At 42.7% G+C, this 24121-nt stretch overlaps 1 protein-coding gene across 1 annotated transcript in view; it reads left to right on the top strand.

Annotated features, from left to right (window-relative positions):
• Nucleotides 1–21825, top strand: part of ARHGAP22 (Rho GTPase activating protein 22) — a 132193-nt gene extending 110368 nt beyond the window's left edge. Inside the window, exons 4-9 of the mRNA XM_074874009.1 lie at nt 2396–2603; nt 6769–6901; nt 11449–11522; nt 13353–13474; nt 16269–17160; nt 21379–21825. Of these exons, the coding sequence (XP_074730110.1) occupies nt 2396–2603; nt 6769–6901; nt 11449–11522; nt 13353–13474; nt 16269–17160; nt 21379–21607 (1658 nt within the window). The 3' untranslated portion in view covers nt 21608–21825. The remainder of the gene's footprint in view (nt 1–2395; nt 2604–6768; nt 6902–11448; nt 11523–13352; nt 13475–16268; nt 17161–21378) is intronic.
• Nucleotides 21826–24121: the final 2296 nt, after the last annotated feature.

Genomic DNA, 24121 nt, shown 5'->3' with positions numbered 1-24121 from the left:
TCTTTGTCCTTGCTCTGAGTTAAGTCTAGAACATCAGAACATGAGCTTCTGGAAGACATCTTTGTGCTTTATACCTGGGGAATACAGACCATTTACCTCTTTCCCAGAGCCTTCTCTAGACAGGCCCTTTAGGAAACAGGGCTGTGATTCAACAAGTAGAGATTTGAGAAAATAGGGCTGCTATCCTGTGTTGTGTTGACATCTACCACAGCCTGACCTCCCTAAACCTGTATGTCTTGTGTCTAGAAGAGTGAATACCATGTATCATTTTAAGGAAATAGATGGGTTTGGTGGGAGGAAGCCTGTCTCAGAGATTGATGATAGGATATAGGGTTTTTTGTCTCTAAGGTGCCCAGCTTGGGGTCTGACCCAAGCTTGCTGTAACTAATGCTTGGTTTGCATTGGCTCATGGCCCAGGATCAAACATTCAGGTCAGAGAAAGAGGGAGAAATGGTCACTAGCAGAATAGCATGAGGGAGGTTAGACAGGACACATGTTCCTGCTCAGCTTTTCACAGCTGAGGGACCTGCACTCTACCTGAGGTAGCTTGCAACTCTTGTTACCTGGATCATTCCTGTGTGTATTTACTATGATATGCAATGTTGAGAGTTACTCCTTTGTGAGCAAGATCAGCAGAGAGGCTGAGAGATGTTCACTTTTCCAGCTATGATCTGGATTCAGAAGTTACCTGAGAAACTGGGCTGAAAAGGTTGTTCTTTCATGGCTGTCCAGCCTCTGTAAGTGCCCTGGAGACCCTGAGCCCCACATGCCAAGCAGTTCTGCTGTGCCCCATCATGACAGCAGGGATTATGTGATGAGATTACAAAGCAACCTGTGCAAAAGGAGGAAGAGGTACCCTGTCCTAGAAAGTGAATTCAGAGACACCCCTCTCAGTGAAAATTCAAACAGATTAGAAATGAGAACTGGTAAAACCTTTACTCTGCAAGAAACCCAGTATTTACAGTGATAAAGATAAGTCACTCCCATGCTCCAGGGCATGCCCTCCTGCCAGGGTAAGGAGGGAATTTCCTTTGAGACTCCTTATGGCCCTCCAGCTCTGATACTGTAATGCAGTTGTGTAGGCTGGGGTATAAGGAAGACTTCTGTCTTCTGATGTATAGCAAACTGGCAGAGAGAGGAAATAGGACTTTGGGATCCTTTTTGCGTGTTTCTTTCAGGGAGTTGAAACTGATAATGAAAGGTTTGTTTCACTGAGGATTCAGCAGGGTTGGTCTGAATATAGAAAGCTGGTATGGTTTGACATGATGTCTCCCATGAAGGACAGCGAATGGTGGTTAGGAAACTTACTGCCATCTCAAATCAAATTCAGTAGATTCTAGGATTCTGTCCCTGAATTCTTATTACCAAAATATGGTTAACTTGGATGCTGTCCTCCCTGACTCCACCACACTTTGTAGGGCGCTGGAATTAGGATTTCAGAACACAACCCAGCAGCTGTCCTTTTAGATGGACCAGTCTCCTAGTAGCAGGGATTGAACTAAGACCTCTGGGTCTTACAGCCTGAGCCACTTCTGTGCTTCTGAAAAGATCTGGTGCCAGTAGTGGCATTCAGCAGCTGGTATTGACCAGGAGCTCCAATTTCCCCAAAGAGAGAGAGAGTGCCTCATACTTGGTGACATATGTCTACAGTAGATCTGACAAGAGTTACCTAGGCCAGTCTGGTTTTAGAGTACCTGGTGCTTCCAATGTCTTCAAGGTGCAAGAAGCACAGCATAAATGGTTTAGTAGAAATGGCAATGTATTTTGCATGCATTTTACTGTTTTAATTTTCATTCAGCAATTTTAATTAAAGGAAAAGAAATAGAAATGCAAAGCTTGCAGGATGGTGGGGGATTTTCACAATAGCCAGTTTTAATGTGTTTTATCATGTTAGCAATCCCCTGCTAGCAGTGTTGCTACCTGTTGGACTGGGCAACTGCAAATTGTTGAAGGGCAACTGTATAACAGCTAAGAGATGGGTGCATGCAGAAAGGAATTGCGTCGCATAAAGTCAGTGTAACCTTTGTTTTGGCGTTCTTGGGACAGAAGATGCAATGGAAGTATAATTACTTAATCCAGATTCAGGACAGCTGTGGATAACCATAAACATAATCTTAACCCCACCTTCCTTGTGTATAATGAGGTATCAACTGGCTCATTATATACTATTAGGGCAGAGGATAGTTTGAAGCACTCTTAAACAGGAAAAAAAAATTTCTCAGCATATAATTCTTGTTTTTAAAAATAGTTTTACTCTTCTGAGTCTGTTAGAAACTGGACTTTAACACAGGTTCAACCCTTCCATGTGAAAGTGTCCCTCATTGTATGCCCTGAGTGATAGCTCAAGAAGAGTTTAAGCTGACACCCAGATGTGTCTCTTGCTCTCTGTTGGCAGGGATCTTTGGACAGCGACTGGAGGACACCGTACAGTACGAAAGGAAGTATGGCCAGCGCTTGGCCCCACTGCTGGTGGAACAGTGTGTGGATTTTATTCGGGAGCGAGGCCTTACAGAGGAGGGCCTCTTTCGGATGCCTGGCCAAGCCAACCTTGTCAAGGATCTGCAGGATTCTTTTGACTGTGGAGAGAAGCCCCTTTTTGATAGGTAAGTTGACATGGCCAAATGCAGTCTGGTTTATCTATGGCATGTAAAATCTGGCAGGAGCGGCCTTGCAGTGGCTATCCTAGTTTACATGTTCTTTCTGCACCATCGTTCTTTTCATTTAAAGGCTGCTGGGGCTTTCTCCTGCATGGTGTTGGGTATGGAGGCCTTCCTTCAGTTAAGTGCTTGAGCAGAGGGAGAAATTGAGCCCATTAATCTAGATGGGGCTACTCCAGTGTTTCAGTTTAAGCACATGTTGAATGAAATGCGTTGCTAGATTCGGGTGTGGCATACTCAGCAGTTGGTGGGATCCCACTGTAGAAATGGATATGACAGAGGTGAACTGGGTGTTTCACTGCTTTCAGATGTTGCATTCTCCCTTGCCTAAACCACAGCAGATCTGCCCCGGGGCAGTATCTCACCTCTTCCCCTTCTTTTGTCACCAGGTTTCAGAATAGTCACCACCATCTCGCACATCTTCCCTGGCTGTCATGCATGCAACGTATAGAATTGGTCAGCATGTCAGAACAAAGCACTTTCTGACCCCAGAAGAATTCTTGGCCAAAATTTTTTTTTTTTTGCTCCACAATTTCAGCAGCTGAGATGGAACATTTGTTTAAAAACTGAATATATTTTTTGATTTTCAACAAAACTTGAGTCAAATGTTTCTGAAATAAAATGGCAATTTTGCAGGTTTTTTCCCCAGTATAAAAATGTTGATGTAGTATCTTGCCTGGTACAAAGACATGCTAGCTGCTTTTTTATCCTACTGACCATGCCAATGTCAGGGAACAGCAAGGGCCACCTGGTCCACAAAGCAAGGTAAGCCAGGAGCCAAATGGGGTAACAAGGCTGGCAGGGGCAGTGACACAGTCCAGTGATCACCAAGCAAGTCCATAGTGACAAGGCAGGTCCAAGATCATGCTAGGTAATCTGTCCTGTCAGTCAGGGTCTAGGTCCAGATCAACAGGGTCTGTAGCCAGGCACAGACATGGCTGTGAGGCAGTGGGAGTTGTAGCTTAGACACAGAATAAACAGTAGATGCTCAGCTTAATGTTGGCTCCCACGGGAAGAGTGTCAACCCTGGCTCAGAGTACTCTGTCCAAGATCAGCAAGGGAAGGAGGGCAGCTCTCAGCTGCGCTCTCTCTGTGTTGGCCCTGAGCCCAGGCAGTCAAATCATCAGGAAGGTGGATGCTCTCAGGGCCCTTACAGCCAAATCCTGTCCATACTCTGTAACTAGCATTTCCTTTCCTCTCTCATATGTACATGCTGCCCAGAGTGAAGGTCAGCATTGTTCTAACCTCAACAGTGCTTTGAGAAATGGGCCTTGACCCTCCAGGGATATTTGGATCCTAGGCCATTGTGTAGATCTGGCTGAATCTCTATCAGAGGTCCAGAATTGGGATCAGATCTGGGATCTTGACTTGGAACCTGGCTCCATTTCTTGCTGGAAGTCACTAGCACCACTTTCCCAGGTGATGCAGGCAGCATCTGGTATATTGCCAGAACATTAACGTAGGGGATCACTTTCCCTGGACCTGCAGCCAGTCTCAACATTGCCAATAGCACCCCTGCCTACTGCTGCAGGAAGAGCTAGCGCTCTCCTGCATGGGCAGCATGGTGTTTGGTCTCATCCTGGGAAGAATATCCTTAGAATTTATTGGGAACATTCTTCTAATTCTTCCCTCCCCTCAGCTTCCCAGACCACCCATCCTTCTTTCTTTGATTCTTAACCACAGCCAGTACTTGCTCCCTAAATGGAAGTGTCAAATATTTAGAGATATTTTCATGAAAAAATAAAGTTTGAAATCATCAAACTGTCTCACTTCATCTTTTCTTAAACAAAATCTTTGTATTTTCAACTGAATGTCTGGGTGTTCTAGTTCAGAATTAGAATGATCTTAATTCATGTGAACAAAGTTATTTTGGAAAACGCTCATATTCTGGAACAGAAGTATCTATGGAAGTAATTAATTAGGAATGACAGTTTCACTTTCATGTTTTACCTTAGTCTAATCCATACTAACTTTATTGTCATGAGGCTAAACCAAGTCTTGCCCCACCCCCAGCATTTTTAAAGCAGAAAGCACCTTTATTTCCATAGGCATTTGCACTGACTAAATAGATCAGTGCTAAATCTCACCTTTGACAGAGGCAATAAAGATCTCCATGAAGGAATGCCTGCCTTTTGGGTAGTTGATTTGAAATGTGATAACTGAAGGTTTAGTACAGCATTAAAGGAGGCAAGTCTAGGTGGACCTGAGTAGTGTGACAGTTGAGGGCCCCCCAGTCATTGCTTTTTGCTCTTTCCACCATGTCCACTGTGACTTGAAGGCCCAGCTCTCTGGTCTTTGATATGTATAGTTACAGATAGTAACAAGGGAGAGGCAGTTCCACCCTGCCTAAGTGAAATGCTTCTCCTCCTAGGAAGCATAATTTTCTTTATGTGTAACTAAAACCATCCATGTATGGCCTAGGACACCTAGGCAGCAGCAAAGATTTTCTGCAAGTGTGAAATCCATATGCCTGTTTCCAAATCGGGTGCAGTGAAAGGAATATCCATTTCCCCCCCGCTCCCCTGGTTGCAGTCAGTGCTTTTAGATGTCTTTTGTATCTACAGTGATCTTCCAAATGCTGGAGCCTGCCTGCCCCATGGTGGATTGGATCTCTGTGATGACTGACAATTAAAATATTTATTTTTAAAAGGCTTGCTTTTCAAATTTGGGTTTCAAATGCATATATATATACTTATGAAAGGCCAGGTGTTGCTGTTTTGGAAGCACCTACGCAGTCTGCTCCTATTGCACTTCCACGCCACTGAAAGTTTGGCTGGATTTCACACGGCCTTGTGAATGAAATGATAGCTGCAGTCAGCAGACCTGAAGCTGTATTCTGAGCTCTGCTTCTGAGTGATAGTCATATCCACCATCCATGCCTGAAACTGCACACTAAAAAAAGAATAATGGTACTGACCTCATTTGTAAAGCATTTATAACCAACTGAAGAAAAACATTATGTGAAACTGTGGTATTCTCAAATATGATGGAGCTGTTTAATAGGAATAGCTTTATCAGGATTAGTAGCGAGTGATAGCTGCTGGTAGATTCCTATTGTCATTTTTCCTGTTTGTTTTAGCGGTGTGTTCCAAAAATGCTTAAAAACATACTAAGTGGAAGAGATTCTGCTTTTAGATAGAGGTGAGAATTTGAAGCTTTATTGCCCCATGGTTACTGATGTGTTTTTCTCAGAGTTCTTCAAAGACTGTGAGGGCAGTGGTGAGTAGTGGGGAGCTGGTGACAGAATCTGTTTAGACTTCCAACAGTTAAAACCTTTGAGGAGGTCATCTGCAAAAATTAACAAAAGTTGTACAACAGGGGACTTGGAGTGAGGGAGAGGTATTGCCATACATCAAAAGCTGGATGGGAAATGGAAAGGGAAGAACAGGTTCATCTTAATCATGGAATCTGACACCTCAACTCCAACTTAAAGCAGAGGACAGAGAAGAGGAAAGAGAAGTTCCTGGAGTGGGAAAGAAAAGAAAAGCTGATATCCCAGCATAACAGACGGACTAGGAAATTCCAGATACCCAAGCGTGGGGGAGGAGATGTGACCCACAAGCTGGGCAGCCATGCCAAGTGGCAATAGAGGGCCTAGAGGAAATACAGCTTCCTCCATTTTTTTCTGAATGATTGACCAGGACACTTGGGAGCCTGGCCCATCAGACACAGGTGGGTGCTGGCTGGGAAAAGTATCAGGCAGGAGGGATCAGTGAGAGGATCAGAGGTTATGTTTGACTGCATGAGGATGCAGAGCTCTATTGTCAGTGCTATGTGATCACTGTGCACTTGCCTGGACTGCATTGCTCACGTTCCTGATCCACATCGGCTGAGGAGCTGCAGCACCACCCTACCTCTTAAGCAGTATCACGGACATATCCCTTCCACTGCCCGTATTGCCCAAGATGTATTTATATTTTGAGAAAATTGGAGATTTCCCTTGTTCCCAGGTAGACCCTCCCGCCTAGTACAAACACATGGCAGAACAGCTTCCTTCCAATTGCCTACTTTGTCCCTGTCCCTAAAAGGGACTTAGGTGCACCCCCAATGAAAGGCATCAAGCTTGGGGTAGTGTGGGTTTCTAAATTTCCTTCCCTCTTCTCTATTGCAGCAACACGGATGTTCACACTGTGGCGTCCCTCCTGAAGCTTTACCTTCGAGAGCTGCCAGAGCCTGTCATCCCCTTTGCCAAATATGAAGACTTTCTTTCTTGTGGACAGCTACTCTCAAAAGATGAGGGAGAGGTCAGTGATCCTTCTAATCTGCCTCCTTCTACCTCGAAGGTTGTTCCCAAGATTCAATGTAGTGCAGCTTTCTTCTCATCACTCTTCAGTCCTGATTTAAATCAATGAAGTTCCTGGGAACCTTCCTCTGAATTTTCCTGAAGCCATGAATTGGGCATTAATATCACAGACTCCTGCTTAAAATAGGAGCTTGTTTGAATGCAGTCTTGTAGCCTGGTGTTTCTTTCTTTGAACAAAGCTGTTCTGTAGCATAATCAGCAAGAGATGCAAGGTAGGAGACTGGGTTCCTTTCCCGGCCTTGCTGTTGACTCTAGCAAGCTGTATGAAATCACTCGCTTTTTCTGTGTTTTCAGTTTCCTATGAACTACATGTTCTGCTTCCCAATGTTTTTGGTGGATGAGATGTTGATCAGTGCAGTGGTCTTTGTATTTCTTAAAGGAGAGGCACTACAAAAGGGCAGGCTATGATATTATCCCAAAATGGGGGAAATAATGCTATGAATACTTTTCCAGAACCTTCTTACGATGTTCCTCTCTTTGATTTCCAGGCAAGGGAAGGGGCTGACAAAAACCTCCAAGTCTGTGGCAATCATGGAAATTTTGATTCAGTGCTTGGGAGGAGCAGGATAATTTACAATATGATTGATTGTTTCATCCATATTGTTCCTCTTGTGGTGATGTCTGAGTTCTTTGCTGACTCCAGAGGCACGTTGGATCTGGTCTAATGTGGGTGGAACTGTGCCACCTTTTAAAACAGATGTTTAAAGAAGCCTCAAGGGTTGTTACTAGTGTCAGCTAAAGAAGTAAAGGCCTGAGGACTTAAAAGTTGCAGTCCACAGTTCTATCCCTTTTCTGTGTGTGGCCTCAAGAGTGTGCTCACATCTTTGTCTCTGGTGGGGATTGTAAAAACTTTACTGAGAGCCTGGGGTTCACCTTTAGTTCAAGTGGCAGAAGGCTCTGGGGAGATTCAGTCCTTCATGATGTCCATAGGAGGATGCATGCATGCATCAAATGTAGCATATCTGTTAATATCAGGTTTTTATGGATAAAAAGCAAGTTTGCTAGTATCTCTAATCACATGATCTATTCTCTAGGCAACTCTGAGAAAGTAAATTTCTGTGCACAACAGCATATTACCATACACAGATATGCATTTGCATTCTGGACACAGCCACATCAGTGTGTCAGTACACTAGCGTTGTCTTTCAATAGGTACAGGTATGTGTCTACTAGCTCCAGAACTTGGTAATTTTCTGCATTATCCTCACTCAACTTGGGTATCTCTGCAGGATGCTATGTTACAGACAGCACAATGGTTGATTTCACAAGAAACAGCAGCATTCTTAAGGCAGTGGAGCTGGTTTCGTTTTGGTCATAATATGTACAGACTGGGAAGTTTTGGACCCATTAAGCACTATTGCACAAGAGTAGAGACACTGCCAAGTTGGGCAAACATAATTGTATATCACTGCTCAGCTTATTAACTATGTAGTTTGCCTGATTTTGCCTGCACAGGCTGCAGCAGTTTGGGAAGCAACATCTGTGTTGGTTTTGTGGGAGCAAGGCCAGACTCATATGACTTGTAGTGCAGTATTCTCTTTGGATTAGAGAAGCGATGAGGAGTGCTAGATAGCCAAAATGAAAGCTTACAAAATACAGTACTGCTGATAGCACAAAGTTGTCTTGTTAAACTGGTGTTGTAAACATAAGCTTTTTTTTGTGTGTGTGTCAGGAAAATCTGGAACCTCAACAAGGGCTGTTTACTTTTTCAGAAAGTAAGGTGGAGTGCACACACCAAGGGTGGAGAGGTTGTACGTGCACAGTAGCATGTGGAGCAGAATGTAGCACAAAGTCGTACCTAGCCTGTAGGGCCTGACTCGCCTCCAACATGGAAAATCCCCCTGCTCAAAAAATGTAGTTTCATTGAAACCATAATTTTTTAGCACAAAATGATAAGCATGGAATTTCAAAATCAAAAGTTTCATTTTGAAAAAGTATTTGGAAACAAAATGCAATTTAATGTTTTAATTTGAAGTACTATTTTGTATTCATTTTTCACTTGGAAGTTTTGAATGAGACTTTTGGACTCAAAATATGATTTTCTTTAGTTTTGTATACACACACAACCCCGCCCCCCCGCCAATTAATTACTTAAGACAAAATAGCTGTTCAGATAAAATTATTGGCACCTCATGCTGCTACATTGTGACCATAGATAGGAGTTATAATGATGTTAGCTTAGCCAAATCTCTATCTGCAGCAAAAAATACTCCAGCACTGCCCTAAACTTTCAATTTTTCATTCAGATTGCTGTTCATCTTCATTCTGGACCCAACTAATTTCTGTTGGGATGCAAACAGAAATGTAGCAGAGACCTTGGGTTGTCCTGAGGCCTCCAGGTATCCCAGCAGGACTGCAGTGTTAAAAAAGATTTTATTCTGATCCCAGCTGATTGGGAGGAAAGATTAAAAATGAAAAACAAATGTAGAGTAATGATGAATGAAAGATCTTCAAATCTCTAAAAACTCATTTGAATCTGAGCTGACCTGACATGGTAGTATTTTAGCCTTCTCTGCTGCCTGTACTGTAGAGATGCACATAGCAGTTTAGTGGGCTAAGCATGTGGCTTTGAGTTTTTAAAGAGGGGTCTGAATTTGGGTGAACATCTGAAGTGTTGCTAGTTTTCCAGTCCAACTAGAGGCTCTTAACTGGTGCTGATCTGTTACTCATACTGCAAAATCCTTGGTTTTGAGATCACACCTTGGAAAACATGCATCTGTAGTATATTAGACTTGCAGCATTTTCAAGGAGGAAGAGTTATTACTGCAAAATACTACGATGAATGGCAGTGCAGTGCCTCTATTGCATGCTAGGCTGCAGCCATAAGCAAGATCAATGCTATTTGTTAATAACAGCAGTTCCTAGCTTGCATTTTCCTTTATACTTTTGCTGTGGTGTTACTAGGCTCAGCCTTCTGCCATCTGTTGGTCAGGTGGTTGGTGGGTACGAATCTGTGACAGAGCTGATAAATGCTTCAGCAGGAGAGAAAGCTTTTTTTAACCTGGCAAGCGTATGATACTCAGTGTAATACCACGTTTGTGGTTCCTTGCAACAGAGCATGGATAAGTTTTTAGAACCTATTTTCTTTCAGGTAGCATCTTTTACCTTTAGGTCATGTTTCCAGCTGTTCACAACTGCCTGCAGTTTCTGTTCCAAAGCTCCCTTTTGCATCCAGTGGAGCCATGGTATTTTAATTCAGAGCACTTGAAATACAGTGCCAAATACCATCCTGATTTCTGTGTTTGAAATAAATTGGGTTACAGAGCAAAATTCAAGAGGGAATTAGGTCTGTTAGCTCACTTTTTTCTAGTTGAAACTCCCCACTTGAAAGCTGGATGACCTGAACAACTGACCTTAACCTTCACATCAGTAGCAGCTGTCCTTGATTCAAATGTTTTCAGAAGTTTAAAAAAGAAGATTGAGATTTTCAAAAGTGACTGGTCTTTTATTGGTGTCTCTATTGTTGTCACTGTTAAACTGGCATAATAAGCTAAGGAATAAAAAAGGACTTATTGCTTTTAAGAATTCTTTTTTAAGTTTTATTTTTTTATTAGAGGACTTTTTTGTGCTGGGACATATGGAATAAAAAAGTGTCTATACATTCAGGACGTTAAGGATGGAGGCAGGAATACAGACTGCTTTCTCTCTGGATCTTTCTGACTTGTCTGGACCAGAGAAACCGGGAAGATCTTGCAAGAGGCTGACCAACAAAATTGCCTTCCTAATGGTCCTTAATAAATCAAAGAAAGTTTTAAATTTATGTCCAACTGCATTTCTTCGACTTGGAAGCAGCTGCTTCTGGAATTTCTTCATCATTAGTTAGAAAGGAATGAGCAAATTGTGCTTGGGACTATGGAAGGACAATAGCCTTCTGAGTCAGAGGTTTACATTAGATGATTTAAGTAGCTTCAGGGTTTTAAGTCATTTCTCCAGCAGATGTCTCATCATATGTTTTAATGTAAAGACAAAAATTTTATGAGGAAGTATGTCACAGCTCAGAATGACCGCAAATGGAAGTTATTAAAAAGGAGATAGTTGAACTGGAATGTCATTCAACGTTTTAAAGAAAAAACCCTCCTCTGCTCAGTTGAGCACTACTGCAATGTATTTGTACCACACTCAATGCCTTGAAGTTTCAAATAGGCCAGGTGCTGAAAAGGTACATTTGCTGGTACATTTATACCAATGCTAGTGGGCAGGCTTCGAAGACTAGTAGGCCTCACTAATTCAGGCTTCTACATCAAGCATTAAAGTTGACAGGAGGATTTCCACTGATTCTGAGAACTGAATCAAGTTCTGGACACTGGGTTTTTGGTAAGGCACAAGACACTGAATGACACATATTTTAAAGCAAAGCCCCCTTGTGCTATCATCTGTTGTTCATGGTTTGGACTCCGGAAAGAGCACTTTGTAGTATTGAAGAAAAGTCAGGTCTGCTTTGCATCATTTACATTAACAGCTCTCCTTTTTGTTTTTCCTGTCCCTCAGGGTACCCAGGAACTGGTTAAACAGGTGAAGAATTTGCCCCAAGCCAACTACAACCTCCTCAAATACATATGCAAGTAAGTGAAATTAATTAACACTTGGAAAAGTCACTAAGTTTTGTGAGGCTTATATGCAAATAATTTATTCTGAAAGTATGAATGTTCAATCACTTACATGTAAGTTACTGCTCCTGTAAAATCGTGGAGGTGAACATGCAGCCTGCCTGAAGGAAGCTCTTGGTTTATCCAAGAGCATCAACCTTGGTGTCACCCACAGCCTTGAATGATACAGCAGGCATGAATGATACTAGCCTATTATATTGTTTATTTCGGAAGCACTTAAAGACCAGTAAAGAAAGGGATTTTTTCCAGGTACTGCACACTTGGAAGATTTATGACACAAGCTGAGTAGCAGATGCAGTTAGAATAGCCAGTCTGGCCTCAGCTCTGGTTTGGAAGTGCAGTTGGGAGTGGCTCCTTCTTGGAGTACCAGGAGCTCCACAGCCTTGTCTCCCCTCATCTCTCGGCTGACTGTCCCAATTTTTGCAAAGTGGGCTGGAATATGTTTTGGGAGCTGGAATGGACTGTTACCCTAGATACAATGTGGTGAACATTATGTTATATTCTAGTCTCTGTGGTAGTTAGCCCCTTTATGACCAGTGGGGTTTGCACATCTGAAGCAGATAGTAGACACAAACACTGATGCGTAGCCCATGTCTTATTCAAGAGATGTCAAGCCTTTCCCAAGTGTACAGACAAATAGCGTTTCTGAAATGTATTTGTTGAATGTTTTAAAAAATTTATTTTGCCTCACTGTGTGCTTCTATAGCCATTTGTAATATCTGAGCACCTCAAAACATGAATGGCTGAGGCAGGGGAATACATGTTTCTAAAGGACTGAGGAAAGGAAAGGCAAATAGAATTTGCTTCTGACTTAGTGAAGAAAACTGAGGATTCTTGAGTCTCAGCATAGTGTCTGCCACAGGGCAAAGTCACAGAAGAAATGGGAGGGCCTAGAAAAGTCATGTTGCCAAGTAGAAGCATTCAAAAATTTGCCAAGTAATGCAGAATGACAAGGCAGCTTTTCCCCTGCCAAAACCCATCCAATCATCCAAAAATTAACAATAGTTTAGGAAATGGAGTACAGAGTGAGACTGTTCACTTTTGAGGCTACTGAGTCCTATTTCCTGCTATTGTAGGTTTGCATGTTATATAGTCCTTTTTACAACTTGGCTAATTATGTACAACCTATTTAGGTGTTTGTTACAGCCTTTCTCTTGCTACAACTCCTATTGGGAGGCTGTTCCAAATTACAAAAACATCAACTGTTAGAAACTTACTGCTGATTTCCAGCTTGTACATATGGATAGCCAGTCTGTCTGGATTTCTTCATGCGCTGTTTCTGGCTTGCATAGTCTTTTTCTTGTGTTGGTGTTTGCCCAACTGATGCATTCATAAGAAGCATTTGGGCTACCTCTTTATCTGTATTTTGTTAGATTGAAGCCACAAAGCTCTTTCCACAGGCTGCTAGCTCTAGGATGAGGAGATGAGTGAAATTTATTTTTACTTCTGTTATATCTGTAATGAAAACTGCAGAAGTCAATCTGTGTAACCGGAGAATTCCCATAAAAATGTGAAAATCTGTCCTTTCACATCGAGTAGAAGGTTGGATCCCTGGTAGGCTGGTACTTTTGACAGAAGCCACCCTGTCCTCTCTTGTTCAAACAATAGGAGGGATCTGGGGTTATTACTGAGTATCTAAGCTGCACTAGTCCCTAGAAGAATTTCAGGTATCAGGGTTGTATAAACACAGGACAAAACTCTTCCTGCCCCAGAATGCCTACAGTCTGAGAAGTGACTGACCTATTATTCCTCTCCTCCTTTGATTTTTCTGGGGGGGCTTTCAAGGTTCCTTGATGAAGTTCAGGCTCACTCCAGCATTAACAAGATGAGTGTCCAGAACCTGGCTACAGTATTTGGACCAAATATATTGCGGCCTAAAATGGAAGATCCAGTGACTATGATGGAAGGTAGGTACTACTCTTGTGAGATAACCCACCTGTATTTTGGAGCTGCAAGAGTATGCTGAAAATCATACATTCATTGGTAGCTGTACCACTTGGCTGCACAGTCAGCAACAAGTCAAGCAATCCCTTGCCTGTGAGGGGATGTACCAGTCAGCCTCTGTTATCCCACTCACTACTAGCCTGGGAGTGTCTCTCCTCTCCACCACATGGCGATGTCTCTTCCTTATTGTAAGTTGTTATGTGAAACTCTCTGAACCTACTGCTAAAATGAAAGCTCAGATGTTCCTCAGAGGAACCGTGTTTTAGTATCAAACTGCTATCATTTAGTATTGGTGCATTGTGGTGGTTAGACAGCTTCCTGTAAAGGACATCCAGACCACAGTGAAAGAGGTACTGTGGTTTTTGCTGTACCACAGTGGCTATAACTAGGTGTCTTAGAATTGTTGTCTTCTAAGTAGGCCTTGTATGGGTCAGAACTTCACAGAACCTAAGGAATAAGTTGAAAATCACTGTTAATTTTGGATGTAAAAATCTGAAGCTTGAAAATTATCTACCTCCATATGGGTCAGGAAATGCACAGGGCATGATCTCTGGCTGGCTGACACCAAGGGCTGGAACACAGCCCCTCTCCCAGGTGGCACTGGAGCACTACTGTGGTGCAAGCCTTAATAGGGTCTTTGCATCAAGTTTTGTGGGATCTTGGTAAGTCTGCAGAAAGAATTGATGGATTCATCCAGCATTAGGCACAGATGGAGATGCTGTGCCCCTGATGCCTGAACTCAGCCCTGGCACTGCTCCCTAGCTGTAGGGGGCAGGTGATGTGGTGCTCTAAGTGATGGAAATCCTTCATAGAATGCCAGCATTATCACACCTTAGCAGCAGCAGTGCCTTTAGCTCTGCACAAGTGACCTCTGAAAGGCACTGCAGATGTGTGCCCCACAGATGGCAATAATAATAACAATAATAGATTGCTGTAACAGGCCAACTTCAGAGCATGGCCTGACATGCTATAGTTGTTCAGGGACTCAAAGCATGCCACAGAGATGTGTGCCATATTATTAAGGGTAGATTTGAGACCTTCCTATCAAAGCGGGGAAGGTACAAAAATGTGGGCAGGAGAAAAAGGGAGGGCAGGAGCAGATGCTGGGTTATTCATATTACAAAGGTGTGGAGGTAGCTGAAACCTCAGTCTGTTGTGTGATGCTGTGACTTCCCCTAGTGGCCAGCTGGCCAGCGTTGGCAAGACTCTTAAAGCCTTGGCCAACAACACGGGGTTTTTTTCAGTTGGTACAGGTGACAAGTTTGGATTCAGTTCACCTCAGGCATTTCATTATGCATTTCAGCTGATGGCAGAGGTGCTTGTACTGTGTGTAGGTTCAGAGTGCTACAGATGCTGTGGTCTCATGCACTCTCCCATAGTTGTATGAAAACACTACAATGACCTGACCTGGAATTCTGTATTACCACAGACCTGAACTGTAGAAAAATGGGGATCCGGTGACTGGATTTTTAGACTAAATAATTTTACTCGTAAGCAGCAGCAATGGAAATGTTTTGTTTTATTGTTAGTTGAGGATAGAAGACTGGTTAAATAGAAATAACAGAGGAATGGAAAGACTCAATAAATTTTTTTTAGCTTCAGGGCAAGATGGATCTGCTAGATCAACTGATACAGAGTAACACTGCTGCCAGTGCTTAACAAAAAGCACTCTGTGTCGCTCTTCCAATTTAAACCATGAATTTCAAATAGAAATATCTGAAGTTTGTCAGCTAAATTGTTAGGAATGCCCTTATCTCCACAGAGGTTTCTCTCCCTGCATTCACAGACATAAAGTAGAAGTTGTAGGTGAGCTCAGTACCTCTTGCTGAGGCCAAAACCTCATTAATAATTTAATAAATTCAGGCTCTTCTCTTGAACCCCTCAGTATGTTAATCTTATTCTCTATTTCAGATGATACTTAAAGGTAGAATTACATATTCTCTTGTTAAGGTTTTCCTCTTTTGTAGAAAGTGCTTTATACTAGGTTTGGTTAAGTGATGTTCTCTATTACTTCATAATGGTCTATTCCACTACTGGAAAGCAATGACAACTCATTTCTGTGGATTTAAATAATTGCAAGTACTTTTTGTACTTGCTGTATATTTTCTGCAGTCATACTTTCTGCGTTTCTCTATATACTGAATGCAGCAGAAGGCCTGAGCTGAAATTTCTGCTTCTTCAATAAACACTAGCTCTGGGCCTTTTAAGACTATGAAACTGGGTGCAATGCAGTTGTGGAAACCGTCTGGTTCTGGAAGCTGGACAGAGAGGTGCTCCATCCCAGCAAATAGGTTAGTGTGTTCAGGATCCAACAGGCATCTCTGCACAGGGCTCTGCTGTCCTGCATGGATGCAAACACTGAGATTGATGCTGGCTCTGAACCACATGCCTTGGTGTGGTACAGACATGCCCCGTTTTCCAGGTGTTCTCCTCTGCTGTCATCCTCAAAGGTGTCCTTAAGCAGGCCAATTTATTAATCATTGCTAGTGATCATTTGTACTCTGCTAGACAGCTACATTCATGAGCTGGACTGACACCTGCATCCTTCACAGTCCCCATTTCTAGTGAACAGAACGATTTCTGTCCCTTGCAGTCCTGTACAGAAAGGCACAGAGCAGTTGCTTGGGCAGACTCATTGTGGTGCATGGTGGCCATAGGCCTGTCTCACAAGGAGCTCACAGGGCATCTCAGACAGGGGGGTGAGTGTTTGAGGTCTTCATGTCTCACCAACTGCTTGCCTTTGTCTTCTCCCCACAGGCACCTCACTAGTTCAGCACCTGATGACAGTGCTGATAAGTGAACAGGGGCGAATATTTGCTGTTCCTCAGGCAGATGTGCCAGGGAGCCAGCTGGAAATCAGACCTGTGCGTCAGCGCAGTACTGTGGAGTGGATCTCCGAGGAGGATGGGGAGGACAGCAGGTCGGAGAACAGTGTTCCCAGCCCCGCTGATTTGCCTTCTAGTGTGGCACTAGAGGCCAGTCCTGGACCTGCGATGAAAAACACTCCAGAGCACAGTTGCAAATTGACTCAGCCTGCCACCAGCCCCAGTAAAAGAGTGCAGACACTGCCTCCGTGGAAATACTCCTTCCGCCAGCAGGGAGCACGGTCTGTGAGTCCAAAGCTGGGCAGCTCGTCCTTAGATATCCCCAACCTCTCCTCCAGTGGGAACTGGTTGATGAATGGACTGTACTCCCTCCGAGGCCATCGCCGCACAGCCTCTGGGGAACGAGTTAAAGACTCGTGTTCTTCCCAGAGACTCTCTACTTACGACAACGTCCCTTCACCCAGCCTCTCCCTTAGCACACACAGTATGGCCAGCACCACATGGTCTACATCATCATGTGAAATCTCTGTGATGGACTCAGTCAGCAGCTGCCCAGCCTGCCGGGCCAGTGACTCTTCTGCTTTAAGCTCTCTCAAATCTGAGTGGATAACTCAGGGCTCACCATCTCAGAGTGAGGTCAAGACTGTAGATCTGGAGAACAGCATCGACAGGCTTGAAGCATGCAGCAGCAGCAGCCAACAGAGCAACCTGGCTGCAGCTTCCAGAGACTCTGTCAAATGCTCTAGGGCCCTACAGAGCTTGGTGGTGGAGCTAAAGACAGAACTGAGCAAACAGAGGACTGAGTATGAGACTAGTATCAAAAGGTAATGTCATCTGCAGGGGGGACAAGGAAGTCGTCTATCAGCATTACCTCTGCTTGAACATGGGTGGTGTGGGCTACCAAGTGTAACAGGTTCTCAGACCTGGAGTTTGGGTTTGGGGGACAGCAGATTTTGTTCTGCTCTTTCCTCACTGTTCTCTGAATCCAAGTTTTATCTTTCTGATCAAAAAAATGGGATTTCCTTCAGACAGCGAATTCCAGTATTTCATATTCTATGTTTTCACTGGAAATTAGAACTGCACATGTAATGCCAAAGTCTGCTCTTTGTCAGTGTCCTGTGAGAAATAGTAAAGCAAACATCTTGGAGGAGAAGGATTCAGACTCAGGGTGGTCAGGCCTCAACACGGAACTCTTGTTGGTCTGTGCAGGTGCCAAGATTTATACCAGATCAGTCTGAAATGGAGGGCTTCTTGATGCTTTTCGCAACAGAAGCATTCTTCAAGAAACTAGTCTTGACTATTCTCCAGGTTGTTCTTTTTTTGGTGGTGGTGGGTCTGCATCTCAGCTATAACTTTTTCAGCAGCCCTTTTGTGCAGAACTTTTGGAAACCTTACTTTTGATTTTTGATATAGTTGTTCTTTGCTCGTATGGCCAGCCACTGACTCAAAGTAGCAGCAGGGTGCTGCTTGTACAGCAGATACATGAACTGTGTAGTTATTTGCCCACTCTGATGTTTACTTGCACAATTGTAACTGCTGGTGCTGTACTTAAGACCTGTGCTCAGAAAAATTCCTTCCAGTTTTCAGGAGAGATGCATGTGAGGGCAGGGGCTGTAGGAAGCAGAAAGTTAATAACTAGGAAGTCATATTTATTCATTTGTGTGAGTTAGTATATTAAGTTTTATGACTGTGATTATTAGAATGACTTTCAGGCAAGTACTTGGAAATATGCACATGAAATATAATTGCTTAAAAGGAATTAGATGTGTTTTAATATACAGACATATGCAAAATTGCACACCATGTTATAATACTGAAGAATCATCATTGGCCTGGGCTCTGCAGCACTGGTATTTCACACTGAAGAAGGGCTGTAGTCCATTTCTTACAAATAGATGAGTTCTCAGCTTTTTTGTGTGTGTTCAGGTGTTAATATTTTACTCCTTCAATTATTAAAACTCTGGTAGCATTTGCACACCTCAGTTTCCAATCAGTCTCCCAAACATGGTACCAAAAGCACATATGACTGTAGGGCGTGTATAGCACAGCTTTAGGCTACATTTGTTGCCTCTTTTTTCTTGTTAGAGTAATGTCTCAAAAATTTATCTGAACTGTGATCTCTTCTAGTGGGCCAGCTGTTAAGGTAGGAATTTCACTTGCTACCTTCCTGCTTTATTTTATGATTTCCTGTGGTGACGGCTTGTCAGCCTCTGCAGCTTTTCTGCCTCTTGCATTGTAGTGCCTTGGTACATGAATCTGGAAGGAGACTCAGGCCGTGTAGCGGTTTCTGTTCCCACCTAACATTACAGAGTGGGAGAAAAGCTTGCATCCGCCTTGTGTGCTAGCATGGTGTGTTGGAAAAGGTCTGTGAATGATGGTAGTTCATGGCTTATTTGGTTGTTTTTTGGGTTTTTTTTAGATGCCTTACTGATGCAGAATGGGAGGGCAGTGAGGGTATGTGCCTTGCATTTAATTCTGCAGAGCTGCCCTGGCAAGCCTTGTTATAGGGATACAGAGTAATAAACAAAAGAGACCAGGCTGCAAAACTTGGAAATGTGTATCTGCACATTTTTACCTTCTGCCTGGGGAAAGAGATGGCTTTCCCTCTCTTATCAGTAAAACTGTTCTGACAGAGCCTTCAGCTGTTGACATGAGGGACATCCAGGAAGACCTGTTCTTCATGCCAGCTGTTGAGCAATTTCAGCTGCTTCAGCTCTAGCAAACACCTGCCTTTCCCCTGCAGCTGGACAGGGACAGAGAGCACTGTGGCTGGAGGAAAGGACTAGAAATTGGCCAGGTCTCACAGGACAAAGTAGCTAAGAGGAAAATGCCTAATGAACTAATAGGTTCATAAAACCAGGCAAGATGCAGTCACTGCCTTTTTGTATTAAATAGGATGACTCCAGCTGTTCAGGATTACAGCCTGAAGGATCTTGCTGTCAAGTCTAAGAATTTCAAGCCAAGTTTTTCAGCTCTCAAAAATTTTGCAATGTTTTTACTACATCTGCAGCAATTTACATGTGCAAAAATATGTTAGAGACCGCATGAAAGTCTGCTCCTGTGGAAAGACAGGAGCTAACTAGCAAAGAAGGGAGGCTGTTTAGCAGGGAAACTTTAGGCTGCCTCACTGGCTTTATTTTACTGAAGATAATTTAGTCCCCAAAAGCAGTAATTAGTTCCTTTACAATTGTATGTGTGCTTGTGTGGTTTGCAGAACTCAGTATGTGTAGCAGGGCATGTTTTAATGAAGGAATATAAGCTTTTTGTTGGCGCATACATAAGTGGAGGGAAAGCAGAGTCAGTACCTGCCTGGGGCAGAGGTAAGGAACACGTGCTGATGGAAAAGCTGTTATTTCTCATCATCAACTGCCCATTTTCTCTCTCTTAGTCAGAGGGAGGCAAGTTTTATGGCCTTCCTGTAGCCAGTCTGTTCCAGAGCATTCCTCCCTCGAGGTTAGTATAATTATCAGGCATTTGCTGTTGAGTTTTAGTAATTCATGTTTACCACCTGGGACTCTTAAGAAACTGGAAGTATCTTGGAGAGGACTATTGTTGTGTATGTAGAAACGTAGCAAGTACTGTGACCCTATGTAATTCAGAACATGTAAAGCTAGTCTAGGCTTCTGTAGCTGACCCTTAAACTTTGTGGTAGAAAAATTTAATTGGTAGCTCAGAGCTTAGGATGTAATAAAAATGTTATAAAGGGTGGGCGTGGGGAAGCATTCTAGTGTCAGAAGAGTCCTCTTGTATTACAGAAGACAGTTATCTGGGTGATAAAAGTCTGCCTTCATCAAGAGGGGCAGTTTTTTGCAGACATACTACACATTTCTGTTCACTCATCAGTGCAGCTGTTGGTCTGCTGGACTTGGTGATCCGTGCGCCTGTGTGTGACTTTCTGGTTTGTTGTGAGAATGATCATATTGCCATCCTGAGCTGTATGTGAAGGGACAGTTTAAGGGGATGCACTGCTTGCATAATTGCCTCTTCGTGGTCACAAAATGGAATTCAGACCCTTCTGGGACTGTCACAAAGGTCCCTTTTTTGTTGTTGAGTCTGTAGCATGCCCTTGTTGAGTGTGATTTACCCTGTCTAAAAATAACCCATGCAGTTTCACTGGGAAGCCAGGCACCCCAGCTTCACAGTTGGGTATTATACTCATCATTGAACCTAAGAGGTTGTGGGGTTTTTTTTTTTGTTTTTTTTTTTTTTAAAGTTAGAGGGGGGACACTTTTCCTAGGAAATCACTCTTTTTGAATATTCTAGTGATCAGAAATTCCCATCTGGATAGACTCCCTCCCCTCCTCTGTATCAATACTGCTACTCTGCCTTGCTATTAGAAAACATTGATAGGGAAGACAGCAAGTGATGTGCCTCCTGCACTTCTTTCAAATCAAAAAAACATGAACCTTGTTCTCTAACCTCCTTAGAGAAAGGCTCTGAGTATTGCAGTAGAGCTTTGTGTACAGATAAATTTAAGGTCTGTTCTTCAAATTCTTCCTCAAATGAAATGTTGGTTTTTGTAAAATATTGTATACTATGAAAAACTTTTCCCCCACCCAATGTCAGTGACAAACTTTATAGAAAATACCATAAAATGGATGGTGAGGAAGGACTGTGACCTCATTCCTACCTGACCTCCAAGGATGTTCCTCTGTACTGGATATCCATATAGGGAAACACAGCATCAGGATGAAAACAAAGGTTAAAATATTATTTTGGAATTAGGTCTGTGAACTCAGCTTAACTGAGGAGTTAATACATCTCTTCAGACATTCAGTCTGTTGCCCAAAGTAAGCACTGTTCTGTAAGTCTTGAGCATATTTTCTCAAGATACAAATATAGGAGGCTCTAGCTTTCAAGGAGTCTCTGCCCTTAAACTCAACATTACTGAAATGGCAATTTGTGCCTGCCTTTGAAAATTCTTCTTAGAATGAAGATATTTTAGCTCTAAGTGGAACTTACTATAGCTATCAGCAACATTTATCCAGCCACTTAAAAAAACCTCTTTTTTTGTCTGTCTGTCTCTCTCCTTTGGTTTTAAGAATTGAAGAAACAAGTGCAGACCTGAGGAAACAAGTGGTTAGGTTAGAAGAAGAACTGGACCAAGAACGAAAGAAATACACAATGCTGGAGATAAAGCTGAGGAATTCTGAACGTGCTCGTGAAGATGCTGAGAAGAGAAATCACCTCCTGCAGAAGGAAATGGAAGAGTTTTTTTCAACATTAGGATGTTTAACTGCTGAGAGTCGAAGTGCTAAAGTCCCCAAGTAGAACAAGATGATGTACAGCATAGAAAATTGTTTTTCTGGCAAAACCAGTGAGAATGCACATTTTGTTCTGGTGTACTCATGTATCATGAGTAACTCTACAGTGATTGTGCTCTCAGTGACACTTGCTCTGTTGTCTTTACATGTGCTGTAGCGTTAGGACCAGCTGGGAAGGACTGCTAAACATAATGCTTGAAAGTTTAGATGTCAGATTGCGAAGAAATAGTGGGCACCCTTCTTATCCACCAATCAAAAGATACTACTCAGCAGTGCAGCCATCTTCAGTCCTACTGCACCATCCTTTTGCTGGCTCCAGGACAGTGGAAGGTCCTGCAAGGTGGGTGGGATTGCCAGAACCGATGGACAGGCTGAGCCTGGAGCCGAGGGCCTCCCACACTTGCAGGTGGGAAGATGGCAGTTCCAGTATGTCACCACATTCAATGTGGTTTAGCATGTGAATTTAATGAGGTGTTTTTTCTCCCCACTCCCTACATAAAATTTGTTCAGATTTCTCATTCACACAAAAAAGTGACATTTTTTAATGAAGATAACATGAAAACAAAGTCTACAACTGAGCTGAAGATACCAAAATCTTGACAATTCACTAATATTGTCCCTTACCCACTAAACAGTTTCAGTGTTTAACAAAAATGGAACTTGTTAAAGTATATGTGATTAATAATGACTTTGGCCACATAAACTCCATGGAACTTTAAATATGCACATTTTGCCCTAGGTACCTGGGGTTTTTTGAGCCAAAAATAGAGCAGTATTATCTGCAAAAAAAAAAAAAAAAAATCTCATGAGTTGATATGTACTGATCAGACATCAAGGTGGGAGAAGAAAGATTCTTATCATCAAAACACATCCAACTACTTAGGGGTTTTTATCTATAAAACTTAATAGCAAAACCTATGGTAACAGAAATTAGTGCAATTGGGGTGGTGGGGAAGTAAAGGGGGAAGGGTGGGGATCTTTAACCTTTAAACTTTAACCTTCCTGGGACAATTTACACTTAGCTGCCTTGTAACATTTCTCATGACACCAGCTGATATTTTAGTTGTCAGTTCACAAAGAGATGACAGGACTGGAGGAGCATTGCAAACAACCCAGCAGCCTAAGTTCATTATTTCTACTAAAGAAAAATCATTAGATTTAAGTTGTGATTTCCAGTAACCAGCTGCCAGGGCTGACTTCCCCGTCAAGGGACTTCTCAAAGTTCTGCATAACATTTGTAGTGCCCTGAGCCAGGTGGAGCCTGCACACAGAAAATTGTTTTACCAGATTCAGCTTGAACTCTGCTTGCCAGCCCACCACTCACAGCAGTGTTCACTCCTTCTTGACATGTATCTTTGACAGCTGAGGCAGCTTGGGAGTCTCAGAAAAGAAAGATTTTTAATGGAAAAGTGCCACAACATGAACTGGGTAAAGGGAAAGTACAGACTGTAATGAAGGTGCTTGCTTTATTTAAGTATTTCCAAAAAATGACCTGATTCTGTCTTTTCTTACTAGAAAAGAATATAAGTCATTGTCTGGAAGTAACCTTAGAATGGGCTTTTTTATGTACCAGCAGATTGTACACCTTTCAGTATTGATTTTCTCATCACCTTGCAGATATCCAGGTATTTCAACATATAAACCTATAGAACTTTACTTAACGCTTCTTCCTACTGAAATGTAAACCATTTAAAATCAGCAAAAAGAAACATTTTAACCTAATCCTTCCTGGTTAAGACAAGTCAAGCAAGGTGGTACAGTAAGCCGCGTGGATGGGTTAATTCAGTTATTTCAAAACATTTTCCCTTCTTCCTAGAATATCCAGCTGCGCTGGATTCCGTACCACCCCTGGTGCGAGCAGGGTGCAGGCAGCTGGGTGTTCAGCAGGAGCAGCCTGCCACCCGCAGGCAGCAGCAGCACCCTGATCCTTTTTCCACCTCCACCCCACCTTCTATTATTACTGATAGCCATGACCGATCCTGCTAGGAATATGATGGCCTGTTTAAAACAGCAGCATTAGAGATGCATAATGTGAGAAGCAACTGTTGTAACAATGATTCTGAGCTGGCACAGCGTAGTGGGTTAGATAGTGTTAAGTACCATGCCACTCATAACAAACCTTGATATTAGAGAGTGGCACGACAGGGTTGTAAGTAATTTTCTGCAATTAAAAACATCAGGATTAGTAAAAAAGTTTCTACTGAGACATTCAATCCAAGTAGTAGTAGCAACCAGGTTATTTTAATGCCCTCTTTTATTCCTACCCCCAACATAGGTACCTTTCACTATATGCATCCTGAGAGCCCACATTGCTTTGACTATATTGCATTTCTTCTGTATGTACCAAGTGCAGACTACTCCCTTCAGTTCTGGCATGCTACAAACTTAAGAACAGAGCCATGCTGACTAGGAGCCTAAAAACCAAATTTGCAAGACAAGCACTAAACAGCACTGCTGGCTAACTCTCAGTGAAATCAAATGCAACTGGAATTCTAGATATTCTTTAAGTATTTAAACTTAG

This window comes from Strix uralensis, chromosome 7 (genome assembly GCF_047716275.1).
Source record: "Strix uralensis isolate ZFMK-TIS-50842 chromosome 7, bStrUra1, whole genome shotgun sequence".
NCBI classification, from domain to species: Eukaryota; Metazoa; Chordata; class Aves; order Strigiformes; family Strigidae; genus Strix; species Strix uralensis.
The sequence above is the reverse complement of the archived record's forward strand: the minus strand, read 5'-3'. Positions and strand labels throughout refer to the sequence as shown.